Source organism: Pyxicephalus adspersus, chromosome 11, assembly GCF_032062135.1.
Source record: "Pyxicephalus adspersus chromosome 11, UCB_Pads_2.0, whole genome shotgun sequence".
In the NCBI taxonomy this organism is placed as follows: Eukaryota; Metazoa; Chordata; class Amphibia; order Anura; family Pyxicephalidae; genus Pyxicephalus; species Pyxicephalus adspersus.
Genome location: NC_092868.1, coordinates 2,558,215 through 2,585,399, shown reverse-complemented (window position 1 = coordinate 2,585,399; position 27,185 = coordinate 2,558,215). Strand labels below are relative to the sequence as shown.

The 27,185-nt window shown below is 41.6% G+C and overlaps 2 protein-coding genes across 2 annotated transcripts; one reads left to right on the top strand and one right to left on the bottom strand.

The window, feature by feature from the left end:
* The first annotated feature begins 309 nt into the window (after positions 1-309).
* Positions 310-17,391, top strand: LOC140340401 (sacsin-like). Its single transcript, XM_072425576.1, has 7 exons — positions 310-348; positions 896-978; positions 2,741-2,852; positions 2,971-3,117; positions 3,735-5,136; positions 6,214-6,302; positions 6,453-17,391. The coding sequence occupies exons 1-7, from the start codon at positions 345-347 to the stop codon at positions 17,222-17,224; spliced, it is 12,609 nt and encodes a 4,202-aa protein (XP_072281677.1). The 5' UTR covers positions 310-344; the 3' UTR covers positions 17,225-17,391.
* A 4,468-nt stretch (positions 17,392-21,859) lies between these two features.
* On the bottom strand, positions 21,860-26,114 carry LOC140340633 (beta-1,3-galactosyltransferase 2-like). The gene is made up of 2 exons (XM_072425939.1): positions 26,010-26,114; positions 21,860-23,246 (listed from the first exon to the last, which is right to left on the bottom strand). Exon 2 carries the CDS (start codon positions 23,161-23,163, stop codon positions 22,060-22,062), a length of 1,104 nt encoding a protein of 367 aa, XP_072282040.1. The 5' UTR covers positions 23,164-23,246; positions 26,010-26,114; the 3' UTR covers positions 21,860-22,059.
* Between the last annotated feature and the right edge of the window lie 1,071 nt (positions 26,115-27,185).

The following is a 27,185-nucleotide window of genomic DNA, read 5'->3' as shown; positions in this document are numbered from 1 at the left end:
TGAAAGTGACAGTGTAACATTAAAGCCAAGAGCTCCACCTGTTGGCTGAAAGTGACAATGTAGTTTTGAAACCAAGCGCGCCACCTGCTGGTTGAAACTGACAATGCAGCATTGAGTCCAAGAGCGCCATCTGCTGGCTGAAAGTGACATTTCAGCACTTTATAGAGGGGTATCTATATGTTTACCTGCTATAGGTATTGCTGTCCATCCATTCCTGAGAATCATACTGTTTTCCCATACAACACAGCCCTTTTATAGTTTAGTTATGTTTGATATTTACTGATATCCAGCTTTCTATTTTGTCTTTTCACAGAAGCTAGACGTTTTCGAACATCGGCTGAAATATGGGTGAGTGTTATATATTAATATATGGAAAAACAGAGGCACCTGAGTTGTATGTGCAAATCCTGACACCGACTTTGTCTCCTTTTTGGGCCATTATTATGATTGGCAATTTCAGTGATCAATAAAAGAGACTTGGCCAAGCCCAGGCATGGCTTTCCCAGGCCTGGCATAGAACTGCAGCTGCCTGTATATGTGGATCAGTTTGGCATGCCGTGCTGCTCTGTGGATCAGTTTTCCACTCTTTTATTTATTTCACTGGATGATGTACACTGCCTAAGCATCTAACGCCTGTTTTACAAATGTTTGACATAGCTAGCTCCTGCTGCAGCCTCTCACCTTGTGTTTAGAATAGTGCAGCTTGATCACTGTGGGGGAGAGGAGACTAAGGCTATGCCTGCTCCTGCTTGCAGCAGACTGATGACCTCATCGCAACTCAGGCAAAGGATGGCTTTTTAATAAGAAAGCTTTTCTGATCTGTTAAGGGACCTGTTATGGTTGTATTCATGATTTGTACAGGTACTGACAGGTCCTCTTTATTTTTTCTCTGCAGATTTCTTCCAGAGGGCCCCGCCCTTCTTAATCCAATTGCAGAATATTTTGCGGAAATACCCGGACGGTGGGCAGATTCTTAAGGTTAGTGACTTAAAACTACGACTACGAAATCTGTGTAAAGCCTCTGTGAGTGCAGCTGGGACTTAGGAAGCTGATAGAAGTTTGAAAAAGTTCTCCATGATGTCTGTGACCCCGTTCGGGAGATTCTCTTCACTTCCTGTTCCTGTGACAGCTGGACAGGAAATGGGAGGGGTGGGTATAAGCGTATACCAAAACATTTTCACATATGTAGTCTCTGATCCCGCTGGGTTCTCCCTTTCTGTGCCGAAGGGTGGAATCTGTCCACTAGGGGCTCAGACTAAAGTAAAAACCTGGAGGGACTCTATCACTTTCCTACTATCTGGGGTTTGGGCAGTGTTGGGGTACAGATGGGGCAAGGGGTACGTTTTTAGGTATGGGTGTACAGGCATAGTCAGGCCCCATTGTTAGAATACAAGTGAGGTGAGGGATAGAGGTTAAGGTACTGGTGGGATAAGTGGTAAGTTTTCAGGTGTGGGTTGGTAAGAGGGGTAAGTGGGTACAGACTGTGGTAAGTGTTAGGGTACAGTTGGGGAAAAAGCTTAATGTTCGGTTCCAACTGTACATTATAAGCTTTTAAGGGGTGTGGGGTAAAGTGTTGTGTTGGGGGAACAGGTGGGATATGGCATAAAGTTTTGTTGATACAGGTGGGTTAGGTTTTGAGTTAAAGGTGGGGTGTGGGGTTAGGTTTTGAAGTACAGGAGGGGAGTGTGGGTTAGGTGTTGGGGTGCAGGTGGGGAATGCAGGTGATTGGGTATAGGTGAAAAGTAAGGTTATATGGTGGGTTACAGGTGGGCTTAGGTTTTGGCGTACAGGAGAGTTGTGGAGTTAGGTGTTGGTGGGTGAGGGGTTAGGTGTGGGGCTGCAGGTGGGGGGGGCAAGTGTTGTGGGGTTAGGTATTGGATTACAGGTGGGGTTGGTTGTTGGGGTACAGGGGGAGTTTGCAGGTTAAGGTACAGGTGGAGGGTGTGGTTTAGGTTTTGGGATACTGGAAGGGTGTGGGTTAGGTACTGGGGTAGAGGTGAGGTGTGCAAGTTAGGTGATGGGGTGCAGGAGGGGTATGCCAGTTACATGTTGGGGTGTAGGTGGGGTCTGGGGTTGGGTGTCAGGAGGCAGGTGGGGTGTGTGGGTTGGGGTATGGCAAGAGTGTTTGGGTTAGGTACTAGGGTGCAGAAGGGGTGTGCAAGTTAGGTGTTTGGGTACAGGAGGGGTGTGCAAGTGGGGTATGGGGAGCAGGTTGGGTGTGGAGTTAGGTGTTGGGGTACGGGGGGTGTGGTTAGGTTTGGAGGTACAGTTAGGTTTGGAGGTACAGGTAGATTGTGGGGGGGGTAGGTGGGGTTAGGTGTTGGGGTACAGGAGGGGTGTGGGGGGGCAGGTGAGGTTAGGTGTTGGGGTACAGGAGGGGTGTTCAGGTTAGGTGTGGAGGTGCAGGTAGGGTGTTGGGGTATGAGGGCTGTACGTTAGGTGTTGGTGTACAGGTGGGTTGTGGGGTTAGGTGAATTCCTGGTCCATTACTATTGTAATCTTTCATTCTTGTACAGTACCTGCATATAAGTGTGATCTGGCCTTGGTTTTAATCCCAGTCCATAGCTGGTGACAACTCTGCAGTGCCAATTCCTTGCAGGACAAGCAGCGTTGTCACACTTTTAAAGCAAGTAGAATTAACAGATCTGCAGACAGGGACATTGGGTAATCACTCTGTGTTACCAGACGACTGAAAAATCTACCAGGATGTTTTTACAACTTTGATTCATACAATTTTTAGGAGCTGATTCAGAACGCCGATGACGCCAAAGCATCTGAAGTAATATTTGTTTACGATGAAAGGCAATATGGGACGGACACTTTGTATTCCAAGGATCTCCACATCATCCAAGGTGAGGCGCCACAACGGTTTGGTATCATACTGATTCTACTTTTTCCAAAAGCAAACAGCTGTGAATAGAATAAAATCCATTAATTCGTTGCCTTCCATTTCATTTTTCTCTCCCTCAGGTCCGGCCCTTCTGGCCTACAACAACGAAATCTTCACAGACCAAGACTGGGACGGTATCCAGAAACCTGGAAACAGCATCAAGCGTAAAGACCCCGACACAGTTGGAAGATTCGGACTCGGGTTCAACTCCGTCTACCACATTACAGGTGGGCTGAGGGCATTTTTTATGAGAGCAACAAAGCCTTTGCAAATGCAGTGATATCATGAATGTGCTGCACATAGCCGGTGCAGGGAGCGGATCTGTGGGAGGGGCCAGACAAGCTCCACCCCACCTTATGATACCTGCAGAGAACAGGAAGGGGCGGAGACAAGACCAAAAGAGATAGTAGCAGTGTCCAGTGAAAAGATCTAAAAGGACTTTACAAGCACACCAAGAATCAAATAAAAATACACAACATTTGTAGTTTAGACATTTACATTTAAGGTCGGGTTCCTTTCCTACTTTAAGATGGTCACATGATGCCAGAAGGCCTCTCTCTGTGTTGGGTGGTTCTCACTGGGGACACACTTGATGGTCTACCTTTACAGTATTATTCAGCCTTCTGGGTTTGGTGGATCAAAATAGGAAGTCCTATGTTGTCTTAAGTCTCCCCCTGGTGGTGAAGAGGTAGTACTGCCTAGGACTGCACCGGTGGGGAGAAAAATGCAGTTTTTTGGTTGTTTGGTTTTTTTTTTTTAGGAAAATAATTTCTCTAAAGTTGGGCTTTAGGTGGTGAGGGTTGGAGAGTACATAAATGCTAACATTGTTCTTTTTAATTTACAGATTACCCAGCAATCTTCAGCGGCAAAAATATTGGAATTTTGGATCCCCAGGAACAGATTTTTCACAGAGGAGGTTGTAGGTGGAACTTGGAGAAAGGAAGACAGGACTTGGAAAAACTTTCAGACCAGTTCAGACCTTTCCAGAAAACCCTGGAGGCTTTGGGGTTAGAACCTTGGGAGGAGGTCCTCAGCTCTGGTCACTTCAACGGAACTCTCTTCCGCTTCCCTCTTCGGCTCAAACAGTCTGAAATTTCCGAAAACATTTACAATTCAGAGAGGGTTCAGGAGCTCTTTGAGTCCTTCATTAGGGATGCCAGAATCAGCCTCCTCTTCCTTCGCCATGTTAATAAAGTATCCGTCAAGAATATTGACAGCAGTGGAGTTCTGACCACCCTCCTTACCGTTGAAGTGTCAGCAGAAGAGACCTTCAAGAGCCAATCAACTGATCTTGAGGTTTGGACGCATATTAAAGTTACTTCTTTGACACCTTTCGGAGAAGAAAAAGAAGATTGTAAATGGTTGGTGACCTCCAGTATCATTCAAGGAGACTTATTTCCAGACCTGACAGAGCTGAGCAACAAACTCTGCAACAAGCCAGCACTTGACTTGGCCTATCCCTTATCCGAGGCTTGCATGGACCTATATGGCGGCCGTCTAAGTTGCATATTGCCTCTTCCAGAAAAGGAGGAAAATCGGACGGGTCTACCATTGGTCATCAATGGTTGTTTTGACCTTACCGATGACAGGAGAAGCCTGAAGTGGCCAGAAATAGACCAGCAACACGACGAGTCTGCAAAGTGGAACCATATTCTGGTGGAACAAGTTCTGCCTCTCCTCTACAAACATGCAGTCTGTAATACGGTGTCTTTGGTCAAGGCCTCCAAAATTTCAGCCAATGTGGCTTATAACATTTGGCCAAACTCAGAAAAAACTCTACACAAAAACATATGGCATAAGCTTACTAGAAAAGTGGCCAAAAACCTCATGAAAAAACAAGTATTCCAGATGGTTGACCAGTCCCGTTGGATAAGTGCCACCAAAGCTATTTTTCTACTAGAAGAAGATTTTGAAGACCAAAAAATCTGCTCTTGCGTAGAAGAGGTGCTTCTGTTGTTGGGGGTTCACCTTGTTAAAGTCCCCAAGCACATTTATTCAACTCTGCAGCTGGCTGCAAACCTGGACAAGGTTTCTCCTTCTCTGGTGAGGCTGTGTTTGCAGGACTCCGCATGGCACACAGTCTCACATAGAAAAAAAATGGTTCTCTTAAAGTATGTCATCAGTGATGGACGATACAGTGAGTTACTGAATCTTAAGCTGGTGCCATTAGCAGATGGAAAATTCACAAGTTTCCGAGACTCGGAGTGCGATGACATGGTCTACATTGACAGCAAAGACTTTTCAAGGTAAGCCACCTCAACCAGGGTTCCTCTAGAGGTTTCTTGGGGTTCCACCAGAGTTTTTCAACCAGGTTTCCATAGAACACTAAGGTTCCTCTAAAGGTTGGTAGGGGTTCCACCTAGACCAGAATTTCTCAACTTGGGTTCCATAGAATGCTAGGCTTCCTCCAGAGGTTTTTAGGTGTTCCATGAGCAATGAACAGTTTGCGCCTCTCAGGTCATTTTAAGTGACACCAATGATCATTTTGGTTACCTATAAGGGTGACATTCTTCCAAATAGCCGGCAATGTAAGAGGAATTCTTCCCACTGACCACCCCACTAATATACTATGAGCTGCGGTATAGTAGTTATAGAAGGAGTTCCCTGAAGACCTGAAGGTTATTTCAAGGGTTCCCGCATGGTATTGGCGAGGTATCTTTATGCTTTGAACTGTTTTGTGGCAGTCTTTTATTTCTCTCCTTGACCCTTGGTTTTCTTTGGAGACAAGAAGCCCAGACAGAATCAAAGTATATAAGACGTCAATCTACGAAGCCTACTTTGCAATCTCTGATCCAGCACCTCTTATTCAATTTCCTCCATGTTTTTATTTCTTGATTGTGCCTTAGTGAAGAGATTTGTCTTCATGCCCTGTTCAGGAGACTCAACAGGAAATGTGAGCAAATTTCTAGTGAGGGGGATTCCCTCTTAGACAGTTGTTATCAGAGTTATTTTATCTATTAAAAGGATTCCAATGCTTCTTTTTTTCTGGTGACAACTGTAAAATGTTGTTTTTCTTTTACTTTTTGGTAGAAAAGGTCCTTACGAATAAGGTGACTCCTCATCAAACCTAAAATTCAATGACACTTCCTCTTTTTGGCTGGATTCTACATCCATACAGGACAGGGTAGTGAGGAAAGGCTGTCTGGTTGAACCACACTGCACAGCAGGGGACCAGACCTATAACCCCACTGAAAGCGTGCCAGAGATATTTTGGAAACTGACTTATACCTTTTTCTTACTTATAGCTTCACAAAAGTTGATTTTTAACTTTAATATTAGGCTTAGTAGCTTAAAAATGTTTTGGTTTGTGTCATGTCTTCTAGAATTTTATTGCCTGGACTTGCACATCGATTTATTCCTGAAGACATAACAGAGGATCTACGTCTACTCTTCGTAAACATTGGAAAATCAAGTAAGTACATTTGTTCTTCAATATCGTGACTTGTTCAAATTCTTTAAAATTTATTGGTCAGATGTAATAGATCCTTATTTTTTGGTTATTTATTCCCCTGGCACTATATAATTACCCCCCCCCCCCCTTTACTTTGTTTTCCTGCTTTAGGAACTTTTAAGAATCTTGTTTGTCTAAATGAAGACTTGGTGTTTAGAAGGCTACATGAAGCTCTTCCTCAGAGGTGGAGAGGTTGCCCTGATGAAGTCAACTGGAATCCAAAAGACCAAGACAGTCCTCCAATACAATGGATTTGCACTCTCTGGGCCTTCCTTCAACGATTTCCCACTCTAGAACTGTTCCAAAACCAACCAATTGTGCCAACAAATCAAGTTACTGAGGGCTCATCAAGCATTCAACTTGCACGACTGAAGAAAAAAACCACCTTGATCCTACAAAATGGAGACAAACACTTCTTGGATGACAGCACCTGCAAGTTGCTGGAGAAACTCGGCTGCACCATCATACAGAAAGTAAATTCTTGGCTGTGGCATAAAAATCTGGACGTCTACGTATTAACACCAACACCAAATAATATTCTGAAAGTTTTGGCACATTTAAATTTCAATAAGGTTACAAAAGTACTCACAAATACCTCCAAGGAACACATCAAAAAGTTTTGTGAAATCCTTTCTCAAGCCTACTCCTTCACACCTTCGGAACTGCAAATTTTATACAAACTGCCAATCTTCTGCAGTGCCCCGTGTCTTACAGCTCCTTCCTCCAAACTGGTGGCTGCTGGTTTTGTAGCAGCCATACACAAGGACACTCTCCCTGCTGTTTCAGATAACCTGATGCTTCCGGATATCTTAATAAAATGCAGAGGTTCATTTGACCAAAGGCTTCTCCAACAAATGCAAGTCAGACTTCTCAGTGCCAGTGACGTGGCTCTACTTTTAGCAAAAGCCATCCAAAACGGAAGCTATGCTGCTTGCCCAGCTGAAATTGAGAAAGCAATGTTGTGGATTTTAAGAAATGGACATGTGCTATTTACTCAGAATGACCAGCTGAAGAACCTATGCAAAACCCTTAGCTTCATGCCTTCCAATGGTAGCCGCAAACAACCTTCTTCTTTCTTCGATCCAAATGTAGACATACTGAATGAGCTATTTGAAGCACACAACTTTCCCCCTTCTAACTATCGGGAAGAATCAGTTTTAACATCACTGAAACAATTGGGGATGAAAGACTCTATCCACAAGATCACCCCCGACGATGTTTTAGAAATTGCTCAAACGTTAAGCCGCCATTCAACCCACAAGTCTTCCTTAGGAAAGGCCAAATCTCTCATAAGAGTTTGCAATGAAACCATGGTTTTAAGTGGGTTTACTCCGAACAACCTAAAAAAGCTCTGCAATATTCCCTGGGTCCCAGCTGAAACTCACAGTTCACAAACAGTTTTGGGGGAACCTAGAAAGCTTCGAGACGTTGCCTACCGTGACCTAGTTGAATTTTCAATGCCTTTAACAAGTGACTTTAAAAAAGAGCCAAGTGCCATCCTTGGCTTAAGCCATCCGCCACCTCCAGCCAGGGTCATTGAAAGTCTTACAGTCCTTAGTGAAAAATATTCTGAGATGGATCAGTACTTTCTTGAACGAAAGCTTCATAATACCTACAAGTACATACAAGATCACCTTAACCACTTAAATGATAATCTTCTTCTTTCACAAATCAAAATTTGGAATGGCAATGGTTTTTGTAACCCAAATGAAATTGTTTTGTCTTATCCCGAAGGCTTGGATTTGAGCTCCTTTACTAAAAAAGTTCCACCGGCCTATTTAACGTATCAAAATCTTTTCCTAAAATGTGGGGTAAGGAAAACTTTATCCAACCAAGATGTCATCAACGTACTCCATATGTTAAAAGAGCGCTCAGACGATGCTTGTTCTGGTTTAGAAACTTCCAAAGTCTTGAAACTTACAATATCCATCCTGGACTGGATGAAAACTAATTCTGTCCATGGAACAGATGACCTACCTGTACCAGTTCAGTCTGAAAACAATGGATTTAGTCTGGAACCCTTGTCAAAAACTCTATTTTGTGACATCAATAAGCAGAATTTGTCTGGCGTCTTTATGGATACAAACTGTTTTATTGTACATGATGAAGTATCAATGGCAACCGCAAGGTTTCTGAATGTCCAACTTTTGAGCACCAAGGTCTTAAAGCCAGAATTTTTTGAAGCCTGGGGCCAGACTGAACCCGTGACTCTTCGCATTAAAAATATTCTTCGAGAATACAGCGAACATTCTGAAGTTTTTAAAGAACTTCTACAGAACGCAGACGACGCAGGTGCAACAGTATGCAAGTTCTTAGTAGACAGGAGACAAAATTTGGACTCACGGCAATCCCTAATAGATCCAGGCATGGCAAGCTGTCATGGGCCAGCGTTGTGGTCTTATAACAACAAAATATTTACGGATACAGATTTTATAAACCTTGCCCGTATCGGAGCAGCCACGAAGGAGAACCAGCCACAAAAAATTGGCAAGTTTGGCTTGGGTTTTAATACTGTATACCATATTACCGATGTGCCAGCCATTATGAGTAGATCTGTTTTAATCATATTTGATCCGAATGTTAATCACTTGCAGAAACACATTCCCATTAATAACCCAGGTATGAAATTGAATCTTCAGAAAAATTCTGAACCCCTTTATACATTTCCTGGCCAGTTCCAGCCATTCATTGGTGTGTTTGGGTGCAAATTCACACAACCTTTTGACTTCAATGGGACTCTTATTCGCTTGCCTTTTCGGACTGAAGAAGAAGCTACCCAATCTAAAATCTGCCAACAAGCATTCACAGAAGAAGAGCTCAGCACACTTATCGATGATTTTGAAAACTTTGCAGATTTTCTCCTGATTTTTATAAAGAATGTCAAAGAAGTGGAACTGAACTGTGTAGACAATGGGTCCGACCCTGAGGATCAGTTCACCAAAGTGCATCTTCTGAAAGAAACCGCTCAAAGACTGACTGTGCCTCAGACTGTATTTTTACAAAAGGAGCAGATAAGTGCAGCAAAAAAACTAAACATGCCCGCCGAAGCTTTGGATATTACCATATCAAAAATCATAAAAATCAGTGTACGAATGGCTACGGGTAATGATGAAAAACACTACCTCGTTCAGTCTAGCATCGGAATCAAGGAATCTCTCCAAATGTGTTTGCAAAGTGCAAATATTTCTTTTCCAGTTTCTGGACTTGCTATGCCCCTAAAGAAAAACCACAGCACTGGAAAATGGGTCCCAGATTTAGAAGACTTTGAGGGGATGGTGTTCTGTTTCCTCCCTCTCCCTCTGTACTCTGGACTTCCATTTCATATAAATGCAGCTTTCGCTGTAATGTCAAACCGGAAAAACCTGTGGGATACAACTGTAAGTGGTGAGTGGAACAAGAAGCTGCTCTGTGATGCTTTACTGGTCGCTGCCATCACAGCACTATCACAGTTGCAGATACTACATCAGAATGGCGACATGCTGGACGACTACTACTACTACTCGTTCTGGCCAGACATCAGCAAAGTGAACACATTCTTCAAAGGAGCTGTAAAAGCCTTTTACCAGACCATAGCCTTTGGGTTTGCAAACTCACTGCCTGCTCTCTTTAGCAACGATCAGGAATGGTGCACTATAAAACATGCTTGCTTTCTTGAATTAGAAAATCTCCAAAACGAGCTCATTTACAGCCTTGCCCAAAAAATATTTTCCTCAGCCCTTCAAAAACCATTTTTGGCAGTAAACCTTCCACCATGGGTGAAAGAGAGTTTCGGTGTGTGTGGTTGCTTGGACGAGCCGCAGAAAAATATTTACAATACTGAAAGGTTCTACAGAGAGATCCTCTTTGAAAATCTGGATTCTATTGATGCAGAAGACAGAGATGAGTTAGTACTTTATGCCATTGATCTTCAAAATAAAAAGTTGGATGCCATACTAACCTCAAAACCATGCATCCCATCTTCTTGTGATGGGAAATTGCAACTCATCGAAAAACTTGTACATCCAATGGGAAAGGTGTCAGTATTGTATGATCCTAAGGAAGGATGTTTTCCTGAAGGAAATGAATTTCTTCAACCAGGCAGACTGGCACGTTTACAGAGTTTAGGAATGGTGAAGGATAGATTACCCATGGAGGAGCTTATAACAAGAGCCAGTATGATCAATGATGTCTGGAAGCATGACCAAACAAAGGCTTTGAAACAAATCTACTGCGTTTTAGAATTGTTAGAAGACCTACTTAAAGAAGAACCTGACCCTGTCTATTGTAATAAGTTCACAGACCTCATATTTCTTCCTGCAATACAACCTCGAAGTGAAGATGCCTCCTCCGAAAATCTGACTTTAATAAAATCAAAAGAACTTTATCATTACAAGCACAGAGACAATGTCTGCCTGGTGAAACCAGTGCTAAGCAAGGAACATTTAGGAAATGTCAAACTGTCCGAATCATTGTTGTCTTTCTTGGGACTTAATCAATCTCCCTCTATAGCTATTGTTTTATCTCAACTGGAGAAAGCTTGTCGATCTCCTAACTTGTTAAACCCTGAAGAAACTTATCGGGTTGCTAAAAGTTGCTACCTTTTTTTGGATGCACAGATTCAGAAACAGCCAGGTCATGCTGCCCAAGTGATGGAGAAAGCCTCCGGTTTTCCTTTCGTCTATGCAGATGATGAATTTGTCCCACTGAAAGTGATTGCACGCATGATCCCATTTGATGCGCTCCCTTATTTGCATAAATTGCCAAAGGATTATGCAAACTTCAGTAAACTCTGGGATTGTGTTGGACTATGTAAAGAATTTTCCACTGAAGATTACTTTTCTGTTTTGGAACAGATGGCCATGGAGAAAAAAGGGAAACCCCTTTCAGAAAAGGAATTCAAATTGGCATTAAACTTAATCAATCACAGTTTGGAAAAATTGACGGTTTTAAATATACCTAATCTCATTGACACACAACAAATTTTTTTACCAGACAAGCAATGTGTATTGCGTCACGTGGATAAAATCTTTTACAACGATACTCCCTGGCTTCCCTGTGATGAAGACCTCATTTTTTGCCATGATATGATTCCTCGTCCCGTGGTATCAGTTTTCGGGGTCAAATCAAAAATTCATCATACCCTCCAAAATTTAAAAATTTCTGGTCTGAGTAAGTGGGTCTCACAATTTGGTTCCAAGGAGAAGCTTACCACCCGCATTAAAAACATTATAAAAGAATACTCGTCAAAGAACGATATTCTAAAGGAACTCATACAGAATGCAGACGATTCCAATGCTTCTGAAATTCACTTTGTGTTGGACCACCGAACTCATCAGACACAAAGCACTTTTAGCAAAGAATGGAATCCGTTACAAGGTCCAGCTCTTTGCGTTTACAACAATCAAAAATTTGAGTCCAAAGATATCGATGGAATTCAACAGCTGGGAATAGGAGGGAAAGAAGAACGATTGGACAAAACTGGAAAGTTTGGACTTGGCTTTAATTCCGTCTATCATATAACCGATTGTCCATCTTTTGTCACGGGCGACACAACTTTGTGCGTCTTCGACCCCAATGTCATGTTTTTGGAAAGCGCTAAGGATACGTGTCCGGGTGGCATGTTCAATGTGAATAACAAATTCAAGGAAACATTTAGGAATGTGTATGATACTTTCTTGCCTTCTTTTTTCAACCTCGAGGAAGGCACTCTATTTCGTCTGCCTCTGAGAATGGCAAACACGGTGTTGAGTTCTAAAATCAGCGACCAAACAACATCGCTGGAGGACATTAAAAGTATGTGCGAGGAATTAAAGAAAAAGTCTGACACCATGATTCTCTTCCTGAACAACATCAGGAAAATACGTTTTTCTGAAATAAAAACCAGTGGAGATTTTGAAGAGATCCTTTCGATTGAATCGAAAATACACGATGAGGATAAAGAAATGCTTTCTTCTTTTCAACAAAAACTTTCCACGTTGCCTGGGGATTCTGAGACCTTGCAATCCCAAGTGTATTACAGAATGCAAATAGAAAAAAGTGGCTCAAGCCTGGCAGAACATTGGCATGTAATTAAGCAAGTGGGTATAGAAGATGTGGACACCATGACAAAAATTTCTGGTCGCTTACTCCAAACAATGATTCCTCACGGTGCTGTAGCAGCTCGCCTCCACTTTCCTGTTCGGGGTAGAGCTTTCTGCACCTTGCCTCTACCTCTAGAAACTGGTCTCCCTGTACATGTAAATGCTAATTTTATTGTAGATTCAGCAAGGAGAGGCATCTGCAATGAGGACGGTGATAGCCCAAAGACTGAATGGAACATGTTTTTGTTATCAAACCTCATAGCTCCACTCTACTGTTTTCTTCTCAAGCATTTATGTGAAATATTCACTAAACTAAAAGGGGGACCGCTAATTTTTCCAAACTTTGACTCCTGCAAATTGTTTTTGGACGAATACCTACATTATTTTCCAGTTTTGACAGAATGTGTTCCACCTCAGTGGCAGAAGCTGGTTAAAGAAGTCTACGTGACTATTTTTAAAACAAAAGCACAATTGATTCCAATTTACAAGAAGTATGAAGTGAAAGATAGATTTATGTCTAAGAAAACTGTTCATGTGGACTGGTCAAATATTGGAAAGTCTTCCATTGTCGAAGAACCCTTCTTTCTTTCCAAAGAAAACTACAAACGTATTGGATGTATACTCCAAAATCTTAACATGCACATAGCGTATGGGGGGACTGATCTATGCAAAAATCTAAAAGCGGCTGGGGTTGATGTGTTTGAATTAAGTCCTCAGACCTTGTGTGAGTTCTTGAGACGTTGTCAGCTACTTCCTTGTGGACAAACACCGCCTGCTCCCGTCTCCACTTCCCTTCTAAAAGATGAGGAAAGTTGTGGAAAGCTGTTACGTTACTGCCTGAAAGACAATTCAGCAAAAAAGAAAGTTGACCTGCAGGGGATTCCTTTACTGGTGACAATGGATAACGTGCTCTGCATCTTCGACAGAAAGCAACCCAAACTTTCATCAGAATTCTCGGAACTTTTCCCAGAAGAAAGCAATCAGTTTGCTGCATTTTGTGACTTATTTTTGACAGAGCAAGGTTTTTTGACAGAGCAAGGTTTTTTGAAACCTCTTACTATTGTGAATTCTGTCATTTTTGTTAAGAACCATTTAGGTCCATTGCATGACTTGTCTTTGTCAAAAAGCAAGTGCGGCCTTGCATTGTCAAAGGAGAAAGAAAGCTGGCTGAAAAAGCTATGGGAATTCTTTAAAAAGGAAATATTCAAGCAAAAAGAGAAATACAGGGAAGCATTTTTTGAGTCGATTGTTTCTGAGTACAAAAATTGGGCGATTTTGCCGGTATGTTTTGAAAAGGAACCAAAAATCCTTTCTTTTGCTCACATCAAAGACATGCTCTCTCCACGTGACAGTGATGTTGCCAAATACCTGCTCAAACTGGGAATCCCTAAATTAACATTACACTTATTTCCTCATGAAATTATTGCTTTCTTGTTGCCATATTTGATTAACCCAGAAAAGGTTGAAGACGTTCTTAATTATCTGACTATGAGAAATGATCTTCGCTGGGAGTTAATGGAAAGCCTAGAACTGGACGTATTTCTGGACTGGATCCTAGCAAATCTCCAAAAGCAAAGAAACCAAAAAAGCATAAACAATATGAAGTGTTTGCCTTTGTTTGAGACGCATGATGGCAAAAAACAAAGACTAAACGGCTACCAAAAGATTTACGTCCTGGACTCGGTGTCCAATTTCAAATCTCTTAACCTTTCAGAAATTGACCCGCAGACGGTGTTCCTAAAAAATAGTTTGCTTAACAAAAAAGCTTCTGAATTCCTAAATGTTCAAATAATCAGCGAACTTCAATTAATTACAGAGTTCCTCCTTCTTCATTTGCAGTTCCTCAATGAAAATCAGTTACTAGAAGTCCTAAAGTTGGTTTTGAACCTGCAAAGCTTTCCAAACTTTCAAAGTCAAAAAGATTTTATCTTCTCATCTCTTAAATGCATTAAATTGATCAGAAGCAAACGAGGAGACCTAGAACAGGTCTCCTTTTTTTATGACCACAGTGAAAAACTCTTCTGTACCTTTGGTCTAGAGGACTATTTTATACCTGGGGATTTGTTGAAGATGTTTGAATATGTCCAACCACAATTCCTAGCTCTTTTGCGTGAACTTGGAATGAAGCATTCCCTTAACGAAGATGATGTCATCAGATTTGCAACTCAAGTACAAAACGAGGCAAAAAGTTCAGGCCCCTCAAAATCCCTGACTGCAAAATCTAAGGAGTTATTTGATTACTTATTAGCTATGAAACTGGACACAGTAAGTGCCAATTTTCCTTTAGAAGTGGGGAAAATTGCATTTGTCAATCCAGTAAATGTTCAAGAAGAGTTGAAAGCTTTACACCCTTCATTTTCTCTTAAGGAGCCAATGGTATCTCTCAAAGGATCACTGCTCATAAAGAACAACTATCAGGATTTGGTTTGGACATCCATGACTCTAATAAATAAGCACATTCACGAGAAAAAAAAATTGGAGTTTTTGAAAAATTGTGGAGTTCTTCTGGAACCACCTGTTGAGAAAGTAATTGAGAACATGAAAAATGTTTGTCATGCTCAGTGCAAGGACAAACATTTCAATACTAGGAGTCGGGTCCTAAAATTAGTCTACATGTTCCTTCAGAACCATATCAGTGATGTCCACCGTGATTCTCTGGAACACATTCCATTTATTTTAGTAGAGAACCATGCCGTCCTTGCCCACCCAAGACAAATTGTATTTAATCTTCAAAATTCCAATGACTTTCGCCCATACCTTTACAAACTGCCTTCATTGCTGGCACCCTATAGTGATCTCTTCCAGAAGGTGGGGGTTGAGGAAGAGGCGTCTGTACTTCACTTCACCAAAGTTCTATCGGCTATTTACCAGGAAACCCTCCACAAAACCACTTTGCATGCAAATCTCATGAAAACTGTTTCCAAAACTACTGAAAAAATTTTTGAGCTTCTACAATACAAAATGCCTAAAGATCCTAAACACTTAAAGCCACTTTACCTTCCAGCTATTGATGGCAAACTCTACGAGTCGTCTGGCTTGGTTTTCAATGACTGCCGATCTAGCATGGCAATGAAAGAAATAGGCAAGATATTTAGGTTTCTGTATTCTCCTTTGGACCAATACTCACTAAGACATCTCCTCAAACTCCTACCTGTGGATATTCAGCCAAAATTCCTTTCAGAGATAACAGAAGAGTCGATCGATAACTTTGAGGCCTGTAGATTTGGAGAGGAGTGCACAGTTAAACGTAAGCTCACCGAACTTCTCCTCTCGCCTATATTTTGCGAGGGTCTGATATGCCTTCTGCGTAAGCAAAGCAGTGGTGAAGTGACCCAAGAAGAAGCAAAACAAACCTGCAGCCATATCTTTGGGAAAATACAAATAATATGCTGCTGCAAATTACGAACAAGTCTCAAGCATGACGGTGAAACCTTGATGGGTACGCAAATGAAAACCCCAGTTTTTGTGAGATCCGTTGATATGTGCTGCCATGTTTATCTTGAACACGTTGATTTAACAAGCAGTTATAACTTTGTTTACATCTTGCATTCTCTTTCCAGCCAAATTAATCATCTACTAGGAAATATATTAGAACAAAGCTCACTATTCATTGTTGGAGAGATGCTTGCCTGCAGCACTCCTGAGCAAATGAGACATTTGCTGAAACAACGTGGTGTGTGGAGCAAAAGTCTGGAAACCAAAAATGCCTACGCTTTACCAAAACCCGGAGAAAAGATTCCAAGCGAATGGTATGATTTCTTGGACATGAGCCTTTCAAATACATTCCAAGCAGGTGACTATGTGGGCTACATGGTTCCCGGAGAGGACGACAATTATCTTTATGCTGTCGTGGTTGAGGAATTGGATGCAAATGTTTTTGAAAACTGTAAGCTTGCTAGATATCTCATAGACATTGGTCAAGAGGGGATTGACGTCAGCGTGCTTGATTTATACCAGTTCAAAAGACCTCCAAGTGACGATTCGAAAGCCCTTGTGCCCGTTACCAACCCACCTCCTGCCCAACAACAATCCGATCGATGGTTTGAAAGCTCTTTGGAAAGAATTAAAGAGGACATTGAGGAGCAGTTAGGCAAAATATGGCAGCTTCCTCAAGCTGAGAAGATAAAGGCCATAAGGAGGCTTTACCTCAGGTACCACCCAGACAAAAACATTGACCAAGAAGAAATCTCCACCGCCATTTTTAAATATCTTCAGCAACGAGTCAAAGACTTTGAAGCGGGTAGGAGAGACGTTTCCAACAGAACACCCAATCACCACCACAATTCTTTCAGAGGCTTTTCCACATTTTGGCACCAGTGGGATAGGGAAGCGTCCCACCACAGACAACGGCGCGAACACTTTTCGAGGTCGACCAGATGCGATTATAATTTTTGGCAATATCACAGCGGACCTCAGCCCAGACCCGAGGAAGCTAAAAGATGGCTGAGGCAAGCAGAATGCGACTTGAAAGCAGCAAGGAACGACGTCAGCCAGTACACGGAATGGGTCTTTTACAAAGTGCACCAAGCTGTTCAGAAGGCGCTTTTTGCTGCACAATATGTAAAGAAAGGAAATATTGACATGGATAACAACATCGTTCAGTTAGCTCGCCAGGTGGCCACGTACAATAGCGGCCTAGGTTGTATTCATGACCAGGTGTCACGCATGAAAGCTTTTGGTGTGGATGACAAAGGCACTCAGTACCCCAAATACCACTCGCCACCTCAAATTCCCAACGACATTTTTGCATCTGACGAGGAGCAGGAAGTTATCACTTTGGCTGAGGATGTTCTACGTAGAATAAAAGCTTATGTGGACCCCTAAGAGCATCTGACCTCCCTCCTGGACCACAGCAGTCAGTGATAAAATAGTTTCTAAAATTTGTATATTTTGGATTTTTTTTTTTGGTATTTCATTACATTTATTTATAACCAGTTTTTTATGTACAGTATGTCTTTTTCTTTTCTATATGCAAGTAAACTTTTCTTCTTCCCATATCTGCTGTTGGGAGATTTTTTTATTGGTAACGCAAAGTAGATCCAAACTCAACAACTGAAACTTTTAGAGGACCATTTAGCAAAAGGCGTGCTACTTGTTCCATTTTATGAAAAGATGAACCTTGTTCTTGAAAAATGGTATTTCTTTATACACGAGCAGATTATTTGAATACTATTGATCATCTAAGAATTGCTGCATCAGCCGGATTTTTTGCAAGTTACTTTCAATTGATACTTTATAATCAATAGGTGATGCGTGCCTCTTGCCAATGCCAATGGGGAGCAATGGCATTTGTTTTAACCGCTCCCACTTTTGCACTGTTAGATGTAGTATTGATATGTGGCCACTGGGGGTGCTACATTTCTGGCAAACAATGGGTAGTGTAAGATTGGGTACACACGTTAGATTTTTGTCGTTGGAAAGGATCTTTCTTGATCGTTCAAAAGACTGCGTGATGCATGAACAAGCTCTGTACATACAGCATCGTTCTGCTCTATGGAGAGGGAAGGGGGGAGAACGACAGAGCGTAACCCCGCTGTGCTCTTTCCCCTTCACTTGCATCGCGATAGTTCGTCTTTCGCGGATCTGCCAGGATGGATCCACAAACGACGGACAGCTGCTGTACACACATCAGATTCATAGACCCTTAATTTGATTTTAAAAATGGGCGCAGCTCATGGAGGTCATTCTGTAAAAAGCGGGACCAGCAGTCCTGCATTATAAGAGGGTCCACCCACAATCCTGAGCATCAGAGAAGAGAAAAAAGTGCAAGTGGCCTATAAAAAGAGGGGGAAAAGTTAGTGCTTTAGTTGTATGCATTGTCACCCTGTCACATGGGCTATGTGTTGTCACCCTGTCACATGAGCTATGTGTTGTCACCCTGTCACATGGGCTATGTGTTGTCACCCTGTCACATTGATACACATTGCTAGCAAAGGAGACCTCCTCCTGTCGGGTTACCTGCATAGGATCAGTGCTTACTAGGACTCTCATTCAGAAGGTTTGCAGCTGCAGATTGAATCTTCCAACCAAATCAACTTTATTGGCTAATTGTCACCACACTTGTTCACACCAAAGGGACAGGGTCTCTTTAAAGTCCATCCCCTGACTCGGATAGTCTCCCATGCACAGGGTTCAGCTGGGTAAATGGGCCTGATTTATCAAAGCTCTCCAAGGCTGGAGAGGATATACTTTCATAAGTAAAGCTGGGTGATTCAACAAAACTGGAATGGATCTGGTCCAGGATTCAAATAGCAAATGACTTTAAAGAAATCTATTCCAGGTTTTCTGGATCACCCAGCTTCACTGAAGAAACGGTATCCTCTCCAGCCTTGGTGAGCTGTAATAAATCAGGCCCTATGTGGCTAGCTTGTGATATTTAAAGGGGTCCTGTAATCTGAATGAGCAAGGTGATAGGTTCTCTTTGAAAAGGAATCTGTCATCAAAAGTAGGATTGTTGCCTGGGACTTGTAGTACAAAAAATGGATAAATAATCATAGGGCCATCATGTGCTAGGACTTGTAGTAATACAGTCAGGAGAAGTTCTGGGACAATGTGCTAGGGCTGGGTACAGACAAATGCCATACTCTGGTACCATAAAAGGACTGGGATCAAAAAGTTAAAAATTGGTATGGTTTAATAAAGTTATAAAGGCAATGGATCAGGACATCCACCAGCCCAGCAATGGTACCTTACATCATCCCAGTGACAGGTCCACTTTAAGTTCTATCAGCAGCAAATCAACCTGACCTGGTGAGACAGCCCTGAGACGTGTTGTCATGGCCAGCTGTCATAAAAAAAATGTGGCTACAATTCATTCTCCAACCAGGATGTCTTCATTTGTAGCCATCCCATTGTACTGTAGAGAGATGAGACTACAAATATAACACCCCCATCCATGATACACAATGCAAGGAATCATGGGATATGGAGTTTTCTTAGGAAGCTGACATTGCAGCTACTCTGCTGCCCTCTAGTGATCAGACAAACATAATGACAACTACCAGCAGCCTCTATACAGACAGACTGCACCAACCAACACTTTTTAAAATTGGCACACATTTTTTAAAAGGCTGCTGTGAGGATTTAGTTTTTTAAACTTCCCACAAAGTGTAAAGATTTATGTAGAGGATTCAACAATGCATTTGATACACAAAAATGTGCTGATTAACTTTTCAGGACAATATGACTATTACTAAGTCAATAAATGTGATTCTACTCAATCTCATGGTCGAGTGCCGTTAGCGTGTTGAGTTAACGCATGCATTTCAATGCAGAAACACGTGTGTTACTACAACATACAAGACATAGGTTGATGCAATGGGTTGCTTTATATTCCTAATGGCACCCCAAACACACCTTGTCAGAACAATGCCCAGCAATGCACAACCATGCTTTAAAAACCATATGCTTGTCAAATGTTTAACTGGAAACTGCAACATGGGACGTTTCCTGTACAATGCATGGCCTTAGGTACGTAACCACTGGTCCATCACACCTCCATGAGCTTGTTGGACTTTCTTTTCCATAACCATGTTGGAGTTGCCCTTCCCCCCCATGGCTATTTATATGGAGTAGGTCCAACCCTTTGCAGCTACAACAGCCTCTAATTTTCTAGGAAGGCTTCCCATAAGAGAGGCTTTGAGTCCATTTTTGAGGCCAGGTTGGATGACAAGATCTGGCCATCATCTCTATGAGTTTGTTGGACATGCCATCCAATAACCCCACCCACTCATCTGCTGAGTCTTTCCATGAGATTGGAGGGATAATTTCCTGACACGTTTCGCCAAGTGGCTTCCTCAGGGGATCTGCAAGCCGCGTTAGTTGACTGTACATAGAAAAATGATGGCGTGCAGGAATGTGATTCATGAAATATAGAATAGGATAATAATTAAAATCATAACATAAAATATATATATACAATGTTATGACTTTAACTGGTTTTAACTGGTTATGACTTTAAGTATTGTCTTCATATGTAACAGATAACATTAATCTATTGTTCAATTATTTCTGAATATATGTGAAAATGTTATTACCTTATTCTTTATTTCATGAATCACATTCCTGCATGTCAATATTTTTATGTGTACAGTAAACTAATCCCCTGAGGATACTGTTTGGCGAAACGCGTCGGGACACGAGACATTACCACCTTTCTATCACTCGTTATTCCTATTAATAAGTATCAGGGATATTTATGTCTAGTCTGATGGTCTTACACCCCACTGTATCTTGATTGGGGAAAGACCGTATCACCTATTTGTTTCATTAACTTACTGAATTATGCATTGTGTTTTATATAAATTTGAATATAACTCACTGAATTTACCACCCTATTGCCCAAAACCCCAGTTTCTTTCTTCATTTTTTCTTACACGTTTGTTATGCATCCAGCATACATGGGGCTGGCAAGTCAAACCTTGTAAAATACAATGGGAAGGTAGGAGACGCTTTTCTTTTTATACCTTTACTGGAAACCTCTAAACCCAACTATGGAGAGACTGTTCAGACTTTTGACCATTGGGCCCAGAATTGTCAGCAATGTCTTTGTATGATGGAAAGTTAACAAGATCCTTCACTGGAGACACCTGAAGTCCTTTATTTGGGGACGCCATACACCTGGCCATATAGGTAGGTGTGATGTTCAGGTGAGAAGATCTGGCTGACCATTCTAATTCATCCCAATGGTGTACAGTAAGGATGAGGTCAGGGCTCTCTGCAGGACACTCAAGTTCCTCCACACCAAACTGGTGACCCCATGTCTTTATGGAGCTGGCTTTGTACCCCGGGGGACAGAAAAGGGTCTTCACCAAACTGTGACCACAAGGCTGGAAGAACATCATCGTCTGCAATGTCTTTTTATACAGAAGTCACCTAAACTTCATTATTTCCTCACACTTTGGCCATAGGGTCAGGTCATGGTGTGAGATTGACTGATGACTACATAATTGTAAACATACAACGCTCATATTAATATATAACAAAGATAACACTCCGCTCCTATGGTTATTATCAATGCCATCATCACGTGGTAGTCACAAAATCAATCCCTGGAAAACAAAGCATGGCCCTACCTTTAAGGTGATTGTACAAAAGATATTGAGGGACTGCTAGACTTTGACCTGAGATGTTTATAAATCATTACCTTTGGGATCTATATCAAGCTTTACAAACCTATTCAGGCTGATTGATTAAAGATCTGAGATTCTTCATACAATAAATTGTGTAAATATTAACTTTGATTGTGATGTGTAAAGAAAATGTTTATGAAATGCATCTGGACATGATTGAAGTAAATCAACATTTATAGGGAATCAGGTTAATCGCATATGATATTTTTAAAGATATGATCGTACCCCGTCAAGGTTGGGGACAAGACTCATTGTTGCTTCCTATGGAGGTCTAGATCATTAAGGGATCAATATATTTGGTTTCCAAATGATAATCTTACAAAAATCATTATATATTTATAAGATATCAAAACTTTATTTCACAGAAACAAGTTTCCATATTGAAAGAATCCCCTGGGGATAAAATTGACCCTACAAATTATAATCCTCTTTTCAGAAATTTGATACTATTTCACCTTGGTGCACATTAAACTCATGAGAAGCAGAATTTGATTTTGGAACAAATAAATTATGGACCCTCGTGGTTGTCTAATCAGTTCGAACACACTTGTGTTTCTGTTTCTGTAACCTATTCCATAAATATCTGAGATCACTCGGCCTCATTTCATGGGATGTAACAATCTGATTGTATTCACAGTCAGAGTAAAACACTCTCCAGGGGTTGAAGTCGGTGAGTTTTGGTGGGGCCACCGGCAGAACCCCCAACTTGTCAAGACAAAGGCCAACAAAGGCGTCCTCGAGATGGATCCATCTAATGCTTGGAGAGACTTGGACGATATCATGCACCAAGTTGGCAGAGAACACGTAGCCAGTCCCCGAACAAAAGATTGGATATCTTTCCTCTGGGTATTCCTCATAGGGAACGTACCATTTGCTACCCAAATTCCGAATAGGCGTGCCATTGATCATTAAATATCCAGTAAAATAGTTCAGTTTAGGGGGCTCATCTGGTTTCAGTAGACGATGGATTAAATATTCGGTGTTGACGAACATGTCGCTATCCGTTTTCATGACGTATGAAGCATTCGGGCAATGCGCTGAAATCCAATTGAAACCCATGATGACCTTTAGGCTTAGGTTGTGGTAGGTGTCCAAGTAATCCTGTTGAATGATATCATGGAACATACGACTTTCTTCCAAGAGAGATCTCTGGCCCTTGTCATTCCACCCGAGGCCCTTGCCTAAAAAAAACAGCCGCAGCATCCTGACTCCAGGTACAAAGTCCTCCTTTCCCCACGTTTGCCGGATGGCCTGCCGAGCTTCCTGCTGCCATCTTTCCCCAATGACGAGTAGAATAAGGAATGGAACGTTGCCTTTACACTTATTGGGCTCGTTAATGATGTAGTCGTATCTACGGAGTCCGCTTGAATTTGTGTCTAGTAGAGGTGAATGGTTTGTATACAAAACTTGGTGACTGTTAATGAAGGTGTAATTCTTCCTCACCAACTTAGCGTCATCAAATCTTCCGGACAGAAAGGAGTTGTGTATATGAATGGCCAGTTCCCCCGGAAGCTGCCTTATATTCGTAAGCATTTGCACCATAAAAGTAAAAAGAATCAAGGCCAGAAGCAGGAGACGGATGAGGTTCCACTTAGTCCTGCAAGAGCATATAAGCCGGGTCAAGAAAAGCATGATGGAGAATTCATAATCGCTTCATGTTTTGTAGCCTCTACAGCTCAGTAATTTAGGATTTGCTCTGGGTGCCCTCTCTTGTTCTGAAAAACACATCAGAAAAAAAGATGAACATGTAAAACTGGAGGGCAAAACATCACCAGAGCCAGATATAATATCACTTTTACCCCATATATATGGCCAGGCTGGGCGTTTTTATCGAGATGCCAGGTAACCACAACACCCTGGCATAGTCACACCATCAAAGCCTAATGATATTCTGATCATATTTTGCCCTCCTCCCAAATATGTGCCCAAATAAAAGGGGGGTTGTGCTCCCTATGTGCTCTTTCCCCCTGCTCATAGTTCTTCTTTAAAAAAAGTGAAATACGCTCTAACTTCCTCTAAAGACAATGTGGTTTCCATTGGGGTTTGCACTGAACATATGTTCACCAACCCACCGAACCCTAGCTCGTAGTTTGGTAATACCCAATGGTTTCAGCTTAAGTTTTAGCGATCAGCTCAAAACCATTTTTAGTAACTAAATTTGTGGGATGAGTAAGGGGTAATAATATAGCCTGTTACTCATTCCTGTAGGAGACTGCATCCTTCATTGGGATTATTTGTAGGAAAGAGGCTCCGGCCCTCAACATAAGGAGGGGAAAAGTCCAATATTGAGGGACGGAGCCTCTTTCCTACAAATATTCCCAATGAAGGTTTATTTGAGGGGCTTATAGTGAAATCTAAAAGCATGGGAATTGTGGTAAATTGAACAAATGACATCATCACTTTGCTGATCAATCCCCATTTTTTGCAGAATTTAGTCAAATTTACTAAGTTTGCTATTAACCAAGGTTGGATTAGTGCAATTGTGTAAATTATAGTAATGTGGTATTTGATGGAAGCATCTGAATCAATATTTTTCCATATAGGAAAAAATAGGCCTCTTAGATTGTAAGCTCTTCAGGGCAAGGTCCTCTCCTCCTCCTGTGTCATTGTCTGTATCTGTCTGTGATTTGCATCCTGTATTTATTGTACAGCGCTGCACTATATAAATCTTGTTTATAAAGGGAAAAGCAGCCCCTGTAACCCATTGGCACCGGCCGTCAGAACCCTACTGATCTCTATTGACTTCTTTTTTCATTTTACCATTGGAACTTTTCTTTTCTGTTGATTTTACTGACCTTTGTGGGATGAATGGCAATCCAATAAAAAAAAAACCTGTAGCTTGGACTTGTAATCACCTGATGAGACATGTATGACCTCTGACTTGCAGCTATTATTTTATAACTGGCCCGCGCCCTCCGCCTACAGCTTCTATCATCATTTTTAACCCATGACACAATGTTCAGCCTAAATGTTCACTTTTATTCCCAATGTCTATTGTTATAGAAGTCATATATGGATATGTTTGTGTAGGTAAGATAACTATAATATAAAGCCTACTTTTGTCGAATTGTAGCCCTGATGAAGTGGGGTCTGTATGTAGCCCCTGCCACGTGTTGGACATCACCCGTTCATAGATCCTGTATTATATCTACGTTTTTGTGCTAACATTTAAAACAAAATTGTCCCTTTAATCGTGGCAAATGACACCTGGAGCGTTACCTACATCCTGGAGCTCTCTCATCCCTTCACTTGTGTGTCACTCGTGTATGTAATTGATCATTGAACAGAACATCAAACCATGAAACAATGTTTACAGCTCCAGGATTGCATTGTGTAATAAGATGGAAACAATAGAAGGAAATATGATAGTTTTTATGATTGTTTAGTACAAATTTTAGTCCTATGTACTAACTTTTCCTGGATTTTGTATTGAAACAAGATTTATAGTTAATATAAAATTGTGAATTTTCCATTATTTTACCACCTTTGGTGCATTTTGTATAGAAATGGTGGTGGGTGCAACCAACAGTGGCCCCCTGTGCAGAACTGACTTGTGCTACCCCCTGGACACCCCAAAACAAAAGCGGGAGAACAGTCCTGAGGGGAAGAAGCGGGCGCTGCAGGGATTGCTAGGAAAATGTATTCACCTTACTGGAGGGGAACTCATATCCCTTTCCTGGTGCCAAGGAATGGATAGCTGGATAGGGATTTGAGGAAGGGTAAATTGGACAGCGAAGGTGGGCACAGAACGGGCATGCAGGTGGACTCAGGACTATCCAAGCTGCTGCGGGACCCCTTCTGGCTGGTGAGTATCCGGGGCCCGTATGCAATGGCACACTTTGCACACTGCTATGTCCGTCCCTGGATGGGGCGGGAAGGATTAAAAGACCCTTTTTGGTGCTTTATCCAATTTGGGAGCTGGAATTTCCCTAACGGAGACACAAGCAGCCATATAAGTATAAGTATATAAAGTGGGACTTTCTCAAGGAGCTACTATGAGACATAGAAACCTAAATGGGCCCACCGTGGACCACAAACAAGCAGAACAATTTTGGCAACAGTTAATCAACCTTAACGAGAAGTTATGGAGACCGCAAAAGTGAATGGGCCATTCATCCACTCTAAAAAATGTTGTGTTGCCAAAAAACAGCCACAGCTCATTTTACAGGAAAATATAAAATACAAAATTAAAAAGCATCAATACTGAAAAAAGGATAAAATACACAGTATTAAAAATGTAAAATAAAATAAGTAAAGAATAAAATACAAAAACTAGCAAATTGAGATTCCCATTTTCCTGTAAATGAATCCATTAGGCTGGGATATTTTCCCATTTCCCTGCAACCTTGCAACCCTGCAAAATCATCCATAAAAAAACGTCCCCGTCCCCTCGTTTGAAGCCACACATATCTGAAAAGTCGCCTACTTTTACAAAGTTTTCAAACAAAAATCAATGAAAGAACTTTGTATCAACCAACATTCACATCATGGCAGATGTTCAATCTTTTCCCTGCGTGCTGCAGCTTCTCCTTTGTGCAGAAGTTTGGGAATCGCTTATTCTGGAAGTTGTTTGATTTCAGCACCTATCCTGGCATAACGGACGGAAATGTTCTTACCTTGGGGGATTTTCAGCACTTTATTGAAATGAGTTAACCTTGAGCGGAGATGTTAATAAATGAGGAAGGAGGTGCAAGGTGGAGCCAGGACTTAACCCTTGAAATGACTCAAAAAAAAAGACAAATGAGAAAAAAATATATAATGATAAAATTGAGCAAAGCTTATTTAATATTGCCTCTATCATTTCCTAGGCTGCCCGGCATTCTTCAGGGTGGGATTGGTGACAACGGTGGTCCCTGTATGTGTAATGTGTAATAAAAGGGCCACTTGTGGTCACAAGCTGTGACAATGCTGGAGCACAATTGGGAAACAGGGCCAAAGCGTTGTCACCCCATAACAGGAAACTCCTGAACCTTCATAGGGGGAATATTGTGATGAAAACTGCAGATCTGGCCTCTAAAATGACATTGGGATTTTAGCGACATTTTTCTTACTTTATTAAACAATACGTATTTTATTTCTGCATTTTTCCACATTCACCGATCGGATTCGCTCCATTGGATAAAATGAAATCATTATATAGGGGGATGGTCAGATGGGAGCAGAGGATGGGCCTTGGCAAAAATAACTAGAGGGCCCCAAAGGCTGCAAGATCGTTGGCTGCATTGAAGGTGCAATTTCCCAACCCGGGGCCATGGGTCTGTAACTCGACCATTGCACCCCAGTTCAATATTTGATTTAAATTACAATTGATTTGATTATAATAAATAATCGGAATATTGATCGTTATATAAAACTTGATTAGGATGTTAATCCAGCAAAATAAAATCCAACCAAGCTTCAGCTTGAAGTGAGTGCCGGCTGCAGATATTGTAATTCCCCGGTAATTTGTTATCATGTTTTCAGGGTGTGCCAATATTCAATTAACATTAGGCTGAAGAGAGAAGTAACAAAATAAAATAATATAACAATTACACATGAACATATTTCAGACGGTATTACAGTACACAGGAACTGCTGTAATACAATAACAATTGCCACCGATGGGGGGGATCGCCCATTCCATTAGACCAAGGCCAGGGGAAGGCACGTGGATG

Bases quoted from the DNA above. Each gene is read 5' to 3' on its own strand.
- LOC140340401 (XM_072425576.1), top strand. The intron at 979-2,740 runs GTTAGTGACTTA...TACAATTTTTAG, and splicing joins ACGGTGGGCAGATTCTTAAG to GAGCTGATTCAGAACGCCGA. The intron at 6,303-6,452 runs GTAAGTACATTT...TTCCTGCTTTAG, and splicing joins CGTAAACATTGGAAAATCAA to GAACTTTTAAGAATCTTGTT.
- LOC140340633 (XM_072425939.1), bottom strand. From the start codon at position 23,163: ATGCTTTTCTTGACCCGGCTTATATGCTCTTGCAGGACTAAGTGGAAC.